This window comes from Lutzomyia longipalpis, chromosome 2 (assembly GCF_024334085.1).
Source record: "Lutzomyia longipalpis isolate SR_M1_2022 chromosome 2, ASM2433408v1".
In the NCBI taxonomy this organism is placed as follows: Eukaryota; Metazoa; Arthropoda; class Insecta; order Diptera; family Psychodidae; genus Lutzomyia; species Lutzomyia longipalpis.
The window spans coordinates 26799213-26817731 of record NC_074708.1 but is presented as its reverse complement, the minus strand read 5'-3'; the positions used below and the strand labels follow the sequence as shown (position 1 = coordinate 26817731).

Genomic DNA, 18519 nt, shown 5'->3' with positions numbered 1-18519 from the left:
AGGCAGAATTTTGCTCGAAAAGACAAAATTTGTGTTCTTCGAGACTTTGGAAGATCTCATTGTGCAAAAGGGAAAGAAAATGTATTTCTGTTCATTCCCACTCATGTACAACCAAAAATGTTGCAAGATCTGAACTCAACTCCGTGTACATTTTTCTTCCTTCAGTCCTTTTTTGTGCACCTCTTCTACAACCCACTCATCGTAGGTACAAAAAAAAAGTTCATACAGAAAAAAGTCCATATAGAAAAAAGTCCATATAGAAAAAACGCTCAGCTCATGCGGCCCTTCAAGTGATCACCATGAGTGCTCGAAAGCAAATGATCTTATGAAAGGGAGGAAGGTCTTCCTTGCATTTCGCTTACCCCCGAATTTGCACCAGTCCGCGCGCCATCTACGTTCCCCTCAAAAGAGGAAGGTACGGAACTCTTGGATTTTTTCATCCCTTCAGAGATTGTATTACTATATAAAATTATTATACAATGATTTAACGTTTTTTTTTTTTAATTTTTGTATTTTTTTTATTAAAAAAAAGTTTTAATTGGTACACAAGTCTCTCATTCTCAATAGATATAATAGTGCATTGCTAAAATAATTTCATTAAATTAAGATTAGTAAACAAAAAAACGCAATTAACCGTTTTACCCCAGGATTTTTGGAACAGGCAAATTTGGAAGGGTTTGGAAAATGGCCTGAAAAAGGATTTTCCCGTTGAGATAGAGAAAAATCGTCTGAGACAAAGTTGTAGTCTGGAAAATTTCCTTTAAGATAGCTCTCATGGGAAATCTCAAATGTTTCCATGGAACTCAGGAAAAATTATCTCCCAAAAATTCACCGAATCACCCCAGTTTCCCCTATCACTCATACACATAACGTCATTGAAAAACTTGCACCAGCCAAGAAAAGGACCTCGGTGGACAGAGTAATAAATCATCAGTTTGATGCTCATTTGCATGGAGTGAGGACGAGGAAGAGGATGTTGGGAAAAATTAAAACAAATCTCGCACATTGAGAACGAATATAGGGGAAGTCTATAAAAAGACATTAAGGATTGTTTTTTTTTCTTGTGCATGAGTTGAATTTATAGCCAACGACCTCCCATCTAAAGGACTCTCTGCTATCGATCGTTACTCTTCAGTTCTAACGACCTTCATAGCAGTAAAAGAATCAAAGTAATTTCATTTTTTCTTTAATTATTTTGATGAATTTTAATTTATATTACTCCACTATTTTAGAGTGAATTAAAAAAAATAATCATTAAATATTCAAAAATCTTAATTTATAATAACAACATTACGAGGGCAACTTTGTAAAAACGGATAAAAACGGCTCATACAAAGTATCCGGTTTTACAATGTAGTCCTCGATTAATTATTAAACACTTTCAAGATCGGTATAATACGCCAAAAATTATTCTTAAGCTATCTGTTTTTTCTGGCGTGAATCTCTAATTTTCTCAATTTTCCTGTTGTCGCCAAGGAGTGGATATCTCGTCCAATAAAGTACGCTTACTCCCCAAAGCTTTCAAAACTCTCATCCGGGCCTTCCTCAGTGGCTGGAAGTGGGTGCATTTCTTTATTATTACAATAAATAAATATTATTTATTTAATTAATTAATTACTTAATTATTTGGACACGTCTATCGTCACTGGTCATCACTTATGTTATGTCCGGGGAGGAAAAAGGCACAGATTTTGGGGCACTTACTAACGATTTATTTTATACGACTTAACACTCCGACAGCTGGAGGGAGACCGAAGCTCTCTGACAGCTTCACATACAATAGTCCCCCCATTTTTTTTAAATTTAATTTTTAACACTAATTAAAAAAAATAATCCTATCTAGCTAACCTAATCTTAATTATTTTAATCACAAGATCAGGTCAACTTAAAAAATAATTTTAGCTATTTATTTTCGCTCTAACTAACACAATCTATCATCTATCATATTTCTGGCTACTTTTTCTTTTCTTAAAAACAATTTTCTTCTTTTCACAGTTTTCACAACAATTAATTTTAAGCAATTTTCTTTTATAATAATGCGCGCATAAGCGGAACAACCTGTTGTACTGTATTACATAATTTTATTTTACACAAATAATTTAAAACATCATATTAATTTTACATAAAACACAATTTTAATTTTGTTTTACACTGTAAAATTATACCTCAATACAAACTTATTTAACAATAACAATAAAATTAATACTAAAAGGTCATTTTTGCAATTCGTCGCTTGTCGCTATTTTTTTCGTATAAACACATAAAGGAAAACGTATTGTACGACAAAAGTAGCGACAAGCGAAGAGATATTAGAAACCTATAATTTTTCCTCTTTTATCACAAAAATTGTGCCATTTTTAAGCCATAATTTTATCAATAAATATCTATAATATCCCCACTTACAATTCCTTTATAATCCTCATCATATACCTCTTCTAAAACTTTTCACAATCTTCTACTTCTTCTAAACACTTTACCGTTTTCCTTTCCAATCTTCTAAACCGTCCAAGTCCAATTTCTAGATTTCTCCTCTTCAATTTATAAAGGAATTTATGCACGGGTATATGAAGGATGATCCTCTATCGCAGAACAATTTTAACCCATATCATCTTGTAGGGAAACATAAAAAATAGAAGAATCGCGAGAGAAACTCCCCAATATCCACTGGGATCACATAGAAAAGTGCAGTGAAAGTACAGTCCGGGAAAACATAACCTCAATTTGGGAACAACATTTAAATGAATAGGGGAACCTTTATTGTGTTCAACCAGCATAGCATCGGGACCTCTAGAGCTTCTTTATAACCTTCCCAACCTTTCCTGCCTACCCGGATGAAGATTTGAATGATTTTTGCTTCACTTCTGTCTTACCGGACTTTCCGTCGTTGAGTTCTGAGTTTTTTTTCTCTTCTTGGAGTGCGACTCAACGACGGGAAGTCCGGAAAGACAGAAGTGAAGCAAAAATCATTCAAATCTTCATCCGGGTAGGCAGGAAAGGTTATAAAGAAGCTCAAGAGGTCCCGATGCCACGCTGGTCGAACACAATGGAGTTCCTCCTATTCATTTAAATGTTGTTCCCAAATTGAGGTTATGTTTTCCCGGACTGTATTTTCACTGCACTTTTCTACGTGATCCCAGTGGATATTGGGGAGTTTCTCTCGCGATTCTTCTATTTTTTATGTTTCCCTACAAGATGATATGGGTTAAAATTGTTCTGCGATAGAGGATCATCCTTCATATACCCGTGCATAAATTCCTTTCCTCAATCAAATCCGCAATTTTTTCCTCATACTCGAAAATTTTTAATTCAAATTTGTTACTTTCCAACTTTAAACTTTTTCTTTCTCTTCTCTTCAATCAATTTCTTCAATTAACTTCCTTTGGGTTTCCTTCTAAATCTAAAATTTTCCCCTCCTTTCAATCCAAAATCTTAATTTTTCCTCATATCTCATTTAGAGAAAACAATTTAAGTACAATACATTTATTCTTCTTTGCTTCAAAATATCTTCCTCCAACTCCCTGATCTTCACTTCCAATTTGGATTTGGAAGTGAAGATCAGGGAGTTGGAGTTCCAAGCCTCATTTAACACCTTTAACATTTTAGTTATCTCCTTGAATCCTAAAGTTATCTCTTTGCTCCTTATTTTCTTCCTCAAACCATTTTATTACTTCTTTGAAATCTTCAAAGTTTTGTTCTCTTCAAATCTTTGTCTCGTAATTTTAACCTTAAGCCCATTCACATTTTCAAAGTAAGTTTGCCAAATGATGAATTCTTTTTCAATTGCAAGCTTTGCTAATTTTTTCGTTCAAAATCTTATACGTACTTGGTGAGATTATTATGTGGAACGGAATATGTCAGTGCCTCTTCCCCTGGAAATTGACTCAATATCAACGTTGCAGGTAATATTCAAACTCTTTTTCATCGTCCTTTTTCCCCCGTGCAAAATATTCGTCGCAGATCAAATGACTTTATTCTCCAAAACTGCTTTCAATTACACATCCATACTCTTGTAACAATACTCTTTCCTCAACACATCATTTTCCTCCCTTGGCTTCTAATTAAAATTCAACTTCCTCCAGATCCTAGAGCTTCTTCTGAGGTGTGTCGGTGATACCAGAAAGATCTCTTTAATGCCACTTCCTCTTGCAACGGTGAACGATGAAGTTCGATTTCAGTTCATTGATCGTAGGATCTCTGTTGAGATTTAACGACTTAATATGTTGGAGAAAGGTCTGTGATCGGACCAGCTTTCGAGGATATTTTTAATCTCAATTACTGATCCGATCACACACCTTTCTTTTTGCTTCTTTTCCTGCACCTTCTTCTTCAGTGTCTCCATCTTCCTTAATAACTGACCTATACATTCGTGCCTTGGCATAAGATAGTCTTGGATATATTCTTTACACTCATTATTTTCAATACGCGAGAGTAGTACATCCAAGACTATCTTATGCAAAGGCACGACTGTAATCTAATTAAGTAAAAATATAAGTAGCAAAATATAAGTAACAAAACTTTTAAGTGTTTTCACTCTTTTTTATTAAATAAATTGAATTAAAAAAGAATTCCTCTAAAAGATCTTAAAAGCTTCAAAAATAATTCCAAAATTATTTCTTTATGAATGGTTTAAAGTTTATTTATATAAAATTTCCTTGGTTTCCATGGAAAGTTTCAAAATTTTTGTTAGTCATTTAATTTTCCATATTGTGAAATTTTTGCATTATTCTTTTAAAATTAAAGGTTTCTTTTGTTATATTTTATTTTTATCTGTTTTATTTGCATTATTTCTTAATTTTTAATTAAAATTCTACAAATTTTTAAACTATTTTGTCACATTTTCTTTTCCGAAATAAAGAATTTTTTAATGGTTCTTTCAGAAGTTTTAATTTCTAATTTTCTTTTAATTCTCCCTCATTTTAGTGAATTAATTCACCATAAAACATTCCTAATTGTGTGTTCCAATTAAAGAAAACGGAAAATTTTCCCCGCAAATTACTCCCGAAATGGCCACAGGATGGTTTACGAAGAAGAAGTCTCTCATTCCACCCCCTTGAGTGGTGCAACAACATATTGATTTGAAATTCCCGCTGCGGGGGTGGATGAATTTCATCCATTTTATCGCAATAATCATTATGATTCATTTTAGCAGAATAAGGAGGAAAAGCATGAAAATGGAACGATGTTTGTGCTGCAGCATCTGTGTGTGTGGTACACTTTGGAGTGGAAATGATATCCCGAAAGTGAGTCCCCTGAAGAGCTGCTGGGGGGCCACTAAAAATAGCCTGGCCTGCCTGACGCGGCATAGAGCAAAAAGTAAAGGATTCATATGTGGCCAGAGGATGTCTCTGTCTGACCCACAACGGGGGATCGCAGTGATGCTCCTCCCACTGGAATGGTGGTTGAGCACCAATGAGATGATGTTGGGAGATTTTCCGGAAATTCGCATGCGCCCCTGAGGGAAAACTTGGGGTGCAATTGTTGTGCAACAGAGGCGAACTGGTGCTGTGGGCTGAGAGTCCTGGGATGCTGCATGTGGCTGAGTGTAGTCCGTACCTGGCAGTGGGATCCGGAGATGGCACAAATTCGGCGATTATGTGTGATTGTAGCGATTGGAGTGAAGCCATAAAGTTCATTTTCATCATTACACAAGTCCTTTGCTCTCTCACCTCTCAGGCTGTTCCATTTCGCCCCTTAATGACGGTGTGATTGCCACTAAAAGTATCCGGATGCTCCGACGGGATGTGTGCAAAGTGTGATGGTTAAAAATTAAATTTTTTTAACAGACTTACTTTTTCATTTTAAATAAATCTTAATCTTAATTAATAAATTGAATAAATCGGTTGAACGGTAATTATGGAGCAACTTGCGGATTTTGTGACTAAATCCTTCGAGTACAATAACAATGGTGTGCTGGATGTGCAAACAAAGCCCATTAGTGAGACTCGCGAGGAAGCCCCAAATGGCTTCCACAGTGCCGAGAGTGCGTCGGATGAGGAGACCGTGGATGTGGATGTGATTGATTCACAATCAGACACGGAAGACAGCAAATTCCTCCGTGAATCACCGATCAAAGTGGTGCAGAAGAAAACAATAATGGATATCTCAAATAGTGTTTGCTGCACCCCTGTGGATGACAAAGACATTCCCGTGTCGTTAATAAAGAAGAACAAGATGAGCAGCTTCCTCACCACGAAGAATTGGCTCATCTCCGACACGGAGAATTCACGTAGTTTGCCTCTGCTTCAAGGTGAGGATATTGGGCAAACAAGGATACCTATGTGAAGGATGCCATTTTCAGCTTCTCCTCCTTTTGCAGATCCCAAAAAGCAGGAAGTCCGAGATGTGGATACCGATGGGGTGCTCAATCTCAAATGTACATTCGAGAATGGGCATGTAAAGCCTAAAGAACAAACTGGGAATGTTGGAGAGGATTTGACTACAAAGGATACGGGAAAAGGGAAGAATGTTCAAGCTGTTAAGACAGGTGAGCTACCAAATTATTTAAAAAAAATTTTTTTTTGTAAAATTGTAAAAGAAATGTCACAATAAATAAGATTTTTTTAAGTAAATGTCAATCATAACGCGTCCAGTTATTAAAGTTGGTATACCACAACGCGGATGGGTCAGTCTATGCGTTGTAATTTAATTTGTGAGTAGAATAAGTAGGCAAAGTTGATTTTTTTTATGAAATTCATCAATATGAAAGATAAAAATGCACATATCTGAAGTTCTATTAGACCTACAGAAATTTCTTGACTAGTTTTAAAAAGGTATTAAAATAGGCTATAAATTGACATAAATTTCAATGATTTTCAAGGTCACCTCTAGAACATAAAATGGAGGATTTTTGTTTCACAAAAAGAGTTTTTCGTATTTTTCGTCCTGAAGGAATGGTTCTAGAGGTTTCTGATGCTCTAGAAAGTTGTAGATAATTGCAAAACCTTTAATTTGATACCAAATTGAGTCAAATCGGACAAACGGTTCAAGAGATATGGCTCTTAGAACTTTTCAAATTCAAGAATTTTTTAAATGGTCATATCTTCTAAACGGCGACATAGAATTTCTTCATTTTCGGACTGATGCAAGATTATTAGTCCCGCTACAACATATCAAAAATTCAAGGAAATCTATGATTGGGATTCGAAGATATTGCCCAGTAAAGTTAAGCAATTTTTGTTTTTGTTTTTAGCGCCTCTTGCGGCCATTTTTGGAACTTGAAATGTTCTAGACAGTTGTAGGGCTTCTTGAAACCTTTCATTTGATACCAAGGTGGTCAAAATCGGTCAAGCCGTTCTCGAGTTATATCGAAAAAACACTTTTTGCTTTAGGCCGCCATATTTGCTAAACGGCTTGACCGATTTTCAAGTATAAATTATCGATGAAAACGTCTCACTGAGCACTACAACATACTAAAATTTCAGATTTCTAGCTATAAGGGGACTGGTTGATGGTATTTCAAAATGGCGGACGGCGGCCATCTTGGATTTTGAAAATGCGAAAAAATGAAATTTTACACCCACATTTCTATAGAAAACTTCAAACCGGAAGTCTCTATCTGTTACCGTTCTTGAGATATAAAGCAAAGTTTGGGCGACCGGCCGGCAGGACGGCCGGCAGGCCGGCCGGATCAAAAATTTTCCACCACCATTTTCGTAATGTGGGATGTCTAAAACGTGCTCATACCAAGTTTGAGCCCGATCTGAGGTGGTCGGTTTTTCCGACGATTACAATACTTGGTATGCCACGATTGTGGTATACCAACTAATAAGGGGAGGTTTTCATAAAAATTAAGGAGGTTTTTTGAGCTAACAAGTTTTAATTCGAGTTGCATACATTGTGGTTTTTCTGTATTTTATTTTATTGAAATTTGAGGTAAAAAGTAATCACGGAGAATTGAAAATTTTCAAAATTCTTGAGCCTAAAAAAGTTACATATTTAATGCAAGCTAAGTTTCTAAAAGTTTTAAAGCTTTTCTACTGTATAAAAAATCATCCCCTCAGTAATATATTTAAGAGTTATACATGAATTTCCTAAATAAGTATTTTAGGATTATTTTTGAATATTTAGTATCAAAGACTTGACGGAAATCTCTAAATAAGTTGACATAGAAGTACATATTTCGAAGATATTAATTGAAAAGTCCTCTTAAGACAAATTATTAAAAAAAACCTTCTTCAGATTTAGGACGGAAGCTAAATAAGTAAGTTGTAATAAATCTTAAATATATTTAACAAGCTCACAGAGAATTAACATTGAATAGATTAGCGAGATTTGCGATGAAAATTTTAAAAGAAATTTTGAAGAAAAAAAGATTTTTAAAGGAATTTATGGGGAAAATAAATTGTTTTGAAGAAGGAATAATTCTTTTTTTATTCGTAAATTCCTTAACAAATTATATTTTTTAATAGATTTTGTACTGAAATATCAAGATTTCAAGCGAATTTTAAGGGTTTATTGGTCACTGAATAAGGCCCAATTTAAGATAAATTTTAAAGGTCGTTTGTGATTATTTTTTATCAAATTATTAAAACCATTAAAACAATCAAGTTTAGTCAATTTTTAAGAGTAAAAATACCTAAAGCTAAAAAAATATATATAGTTTAAAAGAATCCATTAAAAGAAATATAAAAGTTTTCTTAAAAACTTCCTTTTTCTTCCTTTTAAATACAAAATCAATTCAATTTTTCTATCAATAGCAAATAAATTCCCTCGCTCTCCCTTCAAAATAAGAGGTATTATTTTGAATTTATTAACTCTATCAATTCGCCACTTATCAAATGAAATCACAAGCCTAAAAAAACCACCCTCTCCTCCCCCTATTTTTTGTGAGGGGGTGAAAGAAAGGGAATCGGCATGTTTTTCAATTGAGTGAGTACAAATTTCTCAAAAGGTGCGAACCCCTCTCGATATGCTGTAATGTTGAAGTCATTTTGCACCCCCTTTTGTGTCGCTGTTAGCGGGATTAGAACGGAGCTTGGAAAAAAAACTAAATATATGGAAAAGGGTGAGAGACGACCCTTCTGCAAAAAGCCACACGCTGACATTGTCTGTATGCTTCTCATGTTTATACGCGGTCGAGAGGAATTTCTTCGAGAGGGTGCCTCCGGAATTGCACTGTTTAATAGTCAAAAGTGTGTAAAATATATTTTGATTTAGTCCCGAGTAATTTGATTAAGTTGAGTCATTTTGTCTCTTCGTCTGCATCTCCCTCTCTCATTCGGTGTTTGTGCGGGTGGAAATTGTAAAATGCCAGGACTTTTCAATGAAGGAAAGAAGGATATGACACACAATGAGGTGAAGAAGCAGAATTTGAGAAATTTTCCACTCATAAAAGAGCAAAAAGAGGAAAGAAAGCAGAGAAAAATGATATAGAATTATTTTTCAATTAAAATCCAAAATCGTTTATCAAAATTATTCCTTCATTTTGTGCGCATTGCTATTGAATTTGAGTCTACTGCTCTTCCTCTCTCTCGAAAATCCAATCTAAATCGCACCACAATCACATAAACTTCCACGGGGTTTATACGGGGGAAGGCCCTCCCAAGGGAATGCTGAGGGTTGATCTCGACACCGGAAAATTGTTTGATGAAAAATATATCACAGTACATTATAATTTATGGGTCATGAAAGCCAAGACTACAGAAAGACACGCAGAAAAAACATTGATCGCTCTGAAAAAAATCTTCCATAACTTCAAATTCGTTTTCTCGCCGTCGAAAAAAAAACCTAAAGAATTTTCCTGAATAATTGAAAAGATCTGGGTGGAAAAAAGAGAGAAGTAGAACGTCTGGGTGGGCAAAGAAAATCAATAAAATTGCAACATTTTGGTCCATCTCTCTCTGCATGGTGCAATTTATTGAACAAAAAATTCCAGCACAGAGTCTGAATTTCAATATTTTCCAATCAATTTTCGAATGAGGAATGGATAAATTTATTTTATGTTCAATCCAGGAAAATTTATTACCAATAAATTTTATTACAAAAAAAAAGGAATATTTTGATTAAAATTGAACGTTGAATATTGTTGCGAAATGTTGCAAAGAAATTTGATAATTAAAAATAACATTTAAAAAGAACTAAAAGGGTTGAAAAACTAAAGTTCTTTTAACCCTTTTGATTTTCTTAGGTCATACGTTGACCCATTCGTGAAAAAATTATTTTCCTGAATTTTAATGAATTTGATGAAGACGTTTTAACTGAGAAATTTTCTCTGAGAGCATCCATAGAATAAAATTCGTAATTGAATGCCATTCAATGTTTCAATGCTTCTATGTTAAAATAGGCGCGAAGGGGTTAAAAAATCTTTTTAAAAAATTAGAAAGAAGATGCTTTTATTAGTTATCTGTCTATAAATTAATACTTTAAATAATTTTTAGAAAGAAGATTTAATTTTTAAGGCCACTAAATAAAAAGATTTACCCAAAAATGCAAAGAATTTCGTCATTATTGTATTTTTTTTTAGACTTGTGAAACATGCACGCTGATGTTTCTTGGTGAGAGAAACATCAACAAAATATATTCTTGAAACATCAAAATATTTTTGAAAGGATTGAAATTTTTCAATTTTACAATAAAATAAAGATTTCAATTTTTTTCTTTTTAAAAATCAATTAGAAATAATTCTTAGAAAATAAAATTTTTCTTTAATAAAAAGCTTTAAAAAATATTTCGAAATTTCTTTAGAGATTTTCCAACTTTTGTCATTTTCTAATCCCCAAAAATAAGGGATTCAAGTCATGGAATATCCCTTTTCCTATTCTGTGTTCTTCTCATTCCATCCCTTTTTGAATCAATTTGCAGACAAACAAGAGACTCCGCATGGGGATCGTGACGCAAATAGATACGGTAGCTCATCACCAACTCTTCCGGGGGCCTCATCGAATGTAGCACCGAACTCCGGCAACAAACAGCGTCGTTCGCGTACAAACTTCACATTGGAGCAACTCAATGAGTTGGAGCGCCTCTTTGAGGAGACTCACTACCCAGACGCCTTCATGCGTGAAGAATTGAGTCAGCGTCTCGGGTTGAGTGAGGCCCGTGTGCAGGTGAGGTGTATAATAATATAATTTAATTTCTCTAAGCATCATAACTTTTGCCCAAAAGAGAGAAGTTGATTAATGATGAAAGAGTTTCGAGGGCCAGAGAACCATGAGAAGCCACAAATTTAGTTAAAGAAGAGAGACGATGTTGAATCATGATGTGGGGGCGGCAATGCGCATTGTCGGCTTTGCGGGGATGCCAAGAAAGTGAAAAACACCATTTATTACCCCCGAGGGCAAGGATCTATCCAATCAATTAGTGGAAATAAATGTCTATTTGAGAGCAATCGGCGAAACGATTAAATCTCATTTAAGGGTGGAAAAATCTTGGGGAGGGATGTTGCTCCGTTTAGTCTCTTAACGGTGTGGTACAAGAAGGGGGATGATACGATGTGAGTGAGGGTGACGCCGTTGCGCAAAGGGTTTGGAAAATCTGTCTCTCTCTCTAAGCACTCACCATTCACATCCTTGTTATCCCTTTTTTCCTCTCAGTGTCGTGATTGATAGCGCAAATCTTAATTTAGTTAAGTGGAAATCTTGTTTCGGGGTTTTGTTGGCTTTTAAATTTTTATTACATCGTCGTCGGTATATTATTTGCAAACTTCCACCATCCCCCAATGAGCTATATACATACAATAGAGGGTGGTGGCTTTGTGACACTCAACCGTGTGCTATGCCAAGAGGTGTGTGACGACACGGAGTTTTGCCGCCAAACACTCTTGGAAACTTTCAATCTGCAGGAAGTTTCATCTCCCGCCCCTCTCCCCCTCACATTCATCCCCCAAAAAGGGCAGGAAGATGAATGTGGAGTGAACATTTGTGGCGGGTGTGGAGGCAAAAGTGATACACTGACGATAAATCACGTCACTCCGTGTCACACGAGAAGTGAATTTATGGCACTGATCTTCACCCCCGAAAATTGTCAATTGGCTCTCTGTGTCCAACCGATTTCAGCCACTTTACGGATACACACACTCTCGGTGGACAAAACCAACTTCAACAAATCTTCATAAATACGATTAACGTCCAATCATAAATTTCCATTTCGACATCTTCTCATGCAACGCAAAAAATGTTTGGATTTTTCCAGATTTTTTTTTCTTATATGGAAAGCCTCTCTAGGAATTTTCTTATTATGTATGTCTTTTATTCTAAAAAATAAAATCATTATCTGATTATTCTTTTCCTCGATTTTCAGGTGTGGTTTCAAAATCGACGTGCCAAATGCCGTAAACATGAAAATCAAATGCATAAAGGTAAGAATAATTGTTTTATTTATTTATTTTCTGTTGTTTTTTTTATTAAAACGTTTATTCAAAAAGGAAAACCGTAGGAATGTCAAAAAATGAATAAACTCCTTTTAGGCCTTTCGAAAAAAAACTTTAATTTTTTTTAGAATCTTGTTTAGAACAATTAAATAGATTGAATCAATAATATCTAAGCCTCGAAGGAGAAATCTTAATGCTGAATCTTAATCTTAAAGCTGAAAAATTTGTTTGTTCGTATGTTCGTATGTTTGTGGCACATGAACTCCTCCGAAACGGCTGGGCCGATCTTGACGAAATTTGGTATGGGGGTAGAGGGGGTCAATACGAGTTGCAAGCGCTATATGGGATTCCGCCCCCTCCCCCCTTCCACAGAAAAATTGATTTTTCCCATTTTCTACCTGCTGAAGGCTCATATAACGGGATTTTTTTTTTTTTAATTTTTCGGGGTACCGTATTATTCATCCCCCCTACTAATATACGCCCCCTTCTATAGCTTAAAATGGAATTTGCTCACACGTGATTGGGGGCTCGAGTTGACAAGTTAATTTTTTAAATTAAGGAAGTTTTTAATTAATTTTAGTTCCTGTTTTAACCTGAATTAAAGTCACTTGCAGTCCCTATCGAACTTTTGATGTGCTAGGAATTCGTAGAGCTTATTCAGAGCTTTCATTTAAGCTTGATTTGATTAAAACCAGACCAGAAGAATTGAAAATCTGGCTAATTTTTAAATAAGAATTTATACAAAGTATAAAAAAAAATACTAAGCTTCTCTTGCGGTCATTTTTCAAAACTTGGGATGTCCTAGGAAGTTATTGAACATGTTAAGAAATTTTATTTAATTTTACATTTTTTTAAAAATGTCATTAAAATTGGACCATAAGTACTGAAAATATGACCAGTTATCAATTAAATATTTAAGAATTTAGACAAAACAATTAAAAAAAATAACTGAAAATGTTCTTACGGACATTTCTCGAACTTTTGATGTCTTAGTAAGTCGCTGAAATTTTTGAGATCTTTTATTTTATTTCAGTTTATCTCAAATGGTACAAGAATCAGAAATACGACCGATTTTTACTTCATTACTTAAGAATTTATAAAGGAACGTGGCCCAATTCGGACCTTTCATTTTTCAATCTGCTATTACCTTTTTTTTTTTTTTAACACCCACCCCTCCCTAAGGTCTTCGGGACCTGCTATTACCTAAAGATAACAAAACTTTAAATGTAGATAGTTTTGGGAGTTAGAAAAGCATTAATTGAGCTTTGAAATGGTACGAAATTTATGAATATTGCTTATCATTTTTCTCATTCTGCGCGGACCTTTGGAGGTCCGAATTGGGCCACGTTCCCCTACTGCCATTTTGGCTAAGTTGCTTGACCGATTTTCGAGTTTAGGTAATCACTGGAAAGCTAAGAATTAGAAACCTAATTAAAATTAGAAACTTTCTTTTAGAAGAAAATCTAACAGCATTTAGGAAATTTAGATTTGTGCGTAAAAAAAATATTCCTAAAAGAATAATTGTCACCAAATACATTGAGCTTTGCTCATAAATTTTCCCTCTCATTTTTTTTGGATGTGTTTATTTGAGCAATTATGATAAATTTAGCAGAAAATTCATTGCACAGCGCACCGACAGAATATACATCGATTGGCAATATTGTATTAAATTGAAATTGGAATTCAATTTTAAAAATTTTTTTCGCACACACACCATATCCTTCGTTAGCGGGCTTAACACCCTCGCCCTCCTTCCCCCCAAAACGCAGGAGGGGGAGGAAACCCCAACATTTAAATTGCCTTTTATTAAATTGTGTTTATTTTTCGCTCAAACACAATTCTGCGCTTTTGTGTAATATTCACAAATGGGATTATCAATTGGATGATGGAGGTGGATGGCTTTTTTGTGTGTGGTGCACTCACCCAGGGGTTGGTTGGTCGGTTGTGTGCAGGCAGGCGGGGGTGGCGGAGCAATCAAGTAGTAAATTTACATTAAGCACAATCTCTTCGTAATCTAATAACACACCTCCCACCCCAAATGGGACGCACTGTGGAGTAAATTTATTGTCCATTTGGATTTTCTTCTTGTTGGCGCAAAAGAGGATTCCTCCTTCTCGAAAATGGCAAATTTTCAGAGCCCATTTGAGACGCATTTTCATTTGCCTAACATTTATTTTTTATGACCAATAAATAAGAGCTGGAAACTCAAGGGTTTCTTTCCTCCCATTTGGGCAATTTTCCGGTAAAAAAAATAGCGCACACACAATATTGGATGGATAACGCATTTTGGCATTGGGTGAAGAGCAGATAAAAATTCTCCTTTCGTTTATTTTGGGAAAATTGCAAAATTGAATTAAGAAAATACTTGGAAGAGAAGAGAAAAAAAACTGACTGCAAGGAAACACATTTTTTTCCTTCTTCTCATTTTATGCTTTCACTCTGCGTGCTGCATGAGAAAAGAGAATTGTTTTCCATGTCCCTGCTGGTGTACACAATATTTTTTCTCCCTCTGCTGGTTGTCCCTTTTGGCATCCTCCCATCTCGCACAAATCCACATACGCGGGTGAATTTAACAGATTACAAATGTAACGCAATCATGTAATTAAATTAGAGAGACTTTGTACTCATCCCACACCCCCGCATCTCTTCCACTCACACAGTGTGGGAGTCACAGGCAGGGGGTGGTTTTGTCTATTTGCTCAGTGAATTTATTCTAAACATCACTAAATTTAGAGCTGCAAAAGAGAATCAAATTTCAGGGAAGAACTTCTTGCATTGCAAATGTATATAGGATGAGGGATGAAGATCGATGGATGATTTTGTGCCAAATCTCCACCACAGAGTTCTTGTGCAAATTAATTCCCAAAAGCACCATCATCCAGGCTATATATCGATTACCATTCCAACAGTCAGAGCTCTATTAATTGCGCAAATTCACGGAATTTTATTACACCACCTCTCTACCTTGATCGTGTGAATTACAAGATACAGTCAGGTATTGGTTAACGTCGCATGGGATATACTCTTTCCACCCATTAATAATAATGAGTGGAAAGAGTATATCCCATGCGACGTTAATCAATACCTGACTGTATCTCGTTCTCTTGGAATGTGTTGTTTACGGGTAAATCAGGCTGACGGATTTATTTTAATTACAATTTGGAAGAGAGGAATTATTTGAGGGAGGTGAATTAATTAAATTTATATTTTGTTGATTAAAATGAATGTAGAACATGTTGAGCAATGAGCAAGAATGAAGGGAAAGAATACAAAAATAGATTAAAATACCTTCTTGTACTCTGTTTGAAGCAACTTGCATTAAGGGTCCACCTATTTAATGAAGAACTAGCTTTAATAAATTTATTTCCATGCCAAAAAAAAAATTTTTTTTAATTGATCGGATTTTTCATCAATGAACGTCAGACGTTAGAAAAGAAGTGTCAAATGTTAGAGAAAAACTGTCAAAAGTTAAAAATTTAACGTCTAATATTTGAAAATTAAATGTCAAGACGTTAAAAAATAAATAATAAACGAAAGAAAAGTTTAATGTTCGAAAAGAAACTTCAAACGTTAGAAAAAAAAAGTCTCAAATGTTGAAAGAAAAACATAGAACGTTGAAAATATCATAAAATAAACATGAAACTTTAGAAAAAGTAAGACTTAAGAAAGGTAAGAAATATAGGAAGTTAAAAAGAATAACTTCAAACGTTAGAAGAGAAACTTCAAACGTTAGACAAGAAGCCTCAAATATTGGAAGAGAAACGTCGACCTTTAGAAAAAGTACGATTGAAGAAAGGATTGAGAAATGAAAAGCTAAATAAATAACTTCAAACGTTACAAAAAAAAGTCAAACGTCGAAAATACACTAAAATGTTTTTTTTTGTTAACTTAATCTTCATAAATTTCGTTTAAAAAGAGTAACCCATTTTTATTTTAATCCATATCTAACGTGTTTTCAATAAAAAGAAATAAATTGTTTTTCACTAATATATCAGCCCATATACGATGTGCTCGAATTGATCAACCAATGAAAAGCAATTTCCACTTTTTTTTAAATTTATTTATTCACATTTTAATTAGAGTATTTGGCTATATAATTTAATTGGTTAAAATAAACCAATAGCTCCACCCTTATTTACCTCCAAAATTGTACAAAAATATTTTTAATAAAATTATTGTTATTGCTGTTTGAATAGATTACGATTTCAGCAATTAAATTTTCAAAAAAAAAAAATTGAAAAATTTCCTTTTAAAAATATTTTTTTATATCTAATCTAAATTCAAATTATTTTAATTTTTTAAATTCACTGAGAAATGATAAAAATTTTCGGGCATTTTCGGGATGAATTAATAATCACCCTAAAATTGAAAATATTGGACCTAGAATTGAAAGAAAAGTAGATAACTCACAGCTTTTGTGGGGCTTTCGTTGCATGAATTCGCATCAGGTTCTACTCGTTTGTTGCTCAATAAAATCGGAAAATGGTCAGAAAATTTATTCCGCCATTACCACCCACTTCCTCTCCCCGGCAAAGGCATGCCAGGGGTTGCCCCTTGAACCTCTCCATGGGGGGATGCTGGAAGAGAGGAAGGTGATGGCATAATCTACATCGGAGGATTTTTATGGACGTGCAAAAAGCTCAATATTCATTTATCACGTCGACCCTCGGTGTCGTCTCGCACATTCAACTTATCCCAGGATTAAAAACATCTTCACTTAATTAATTACACACCCCCACTGCTACCGCCTAGCGCGGGGGTAGGAAGGGAGGCTGGTTAAGAAGAATCCCCGGAGATACTTCACAGATACAGAGAGATGGAGTGGAAAGGATTTAAAATGAATGCGTGGGTGTTGGGAAGGTGTTGCTTCGCATCTTGTGCGCATTAATTCAATTAAGGGGCAAATTTGCAATTTTTTCTATTACTCCGGAGCCCCCTGATGGCCTGTCCGGAAGCACCACACGAAGGAAGAGGTGAGACTAGGAGAGAAATGGCTTTGCATTAAAAATTCAGGCAGAATTGCAAAAGTGGGCGAGGAAATTGCCCCTAATTCCCCTTGGGTGCTATTTTCCATTAGAATTTAGAGATTCTTCAGTGGATGCTTTTCGTATCGTTCCACTTCTGCCCTCCCCCTCTGGATTTTCTTCTGGAAAATTACAATCTTGAGTAAATTTTAACATGGCAATAAATTTGATTTTCTCTGAGCCTCTTTTGCGCCTCAAATCTTACCTCAGAAATACCGACGGTTGCCAAGAGAGCAAAGGATCCTTTTTAGATGAAAATGAAGAAAGAGTTGCATCATATAATTAATATTCTGATGTTTAATCAGGCTTACTATCAGGATAAATCTCTCTACTATTATGTACACATTTAATTAATTAATTTTCCATCAAAAAGGATTTTCTTTTATTAATAAAAAAATAATTTTACTTCTTCTCTTTCCAGGAATTCTGCTTGCGAGCCAGAGTCCTCCGGTTTCAACGCCCCTCGAGCCATGTCGAGTAGCTCCCTACGTGAATCTTCCGGCTCTTCGGTGCTCATCTGGCGCTCCTGCATCCCAGGCTTCCAACACGGTCCACTTTACGACTTCAGCTGCCTTTTCTGCTTTCGATCCAGCTCTCATGACGGCTGCTCATCAGGTTAATCATTCATTAGAATAATTCCAACTGCTGATCCTAAATATTTGATATTTTTTTCTTTCAGTATGCTGCTGCCATGACAGGCGCTGTGGTGATAGGATCGAGTTCAGGACTGTCCAGTAGCACGGAACTCTTCAGGTTGTCCTCATCGTACCCACTCAGCATCGCAGCCATTGCGGCGGCACACAGCAAGAACTCCAGCATAGCCGATCTGCGTCTCAAGGCTAAGAAGCATGCTGAAGCACTGGGAATTGAGAATGCCTGAGCTACCCCGTCTCCTCCCCTTTCGTGGGATCCCTGGGATTTAACTGAAAACGTGTGGAAAAATAAAATGCTATTAGAACTGTGATTTTTCAATTAAATCCTTGTGTTTTAATTTCTTTATTTCTATTATTGAAGTAAGAATTTCTTTAGGGAGAGGGAGAGATGTTGTTTCTTAATTTTTTTTGTTGAGTTTTCAATTAAATTCTTTAATTTTTATTGAAGTAAAGCAAGAAATCGTTTTTTAACGGAAAAGAATTCAAATTCAGGAACAGTAGTTACAATGGATGTGTCCTCGCTAAGGAACAAAAT

The 18519-nt window shown here is 35.2% G+C and overlaps 1 protein-coding gene across 1 annotated transcript; it reads left to right on the top strand.

The window, feature by feature from the left end:
- The first annotated feature begins 5853 nt into the window (after positions 1–5853).
- On the top strand, positions 5854–18235 carry LOC129791217 (retinal homeobox protein Rx3-like). Its single transcript, XM_055829286.1, has 6 exons — positions 5854–6247; positions 6317–6484; positions 10801–11045; positions 12238–12295; positions 17753–17946; positions 18011–18235. The coding sequence occupies exons 1-6, from the start codon at positions 5854–5856 to the stop codon at positions 18209–18211; spliced, it is 1260 nt and encodes a 419-aa protein (XP_055685261.1). The 3' UTR covers positions 18212–18235.
- The last annotated feature ends 284 nt before the right edge of the window (positions 18236–18519 follow it).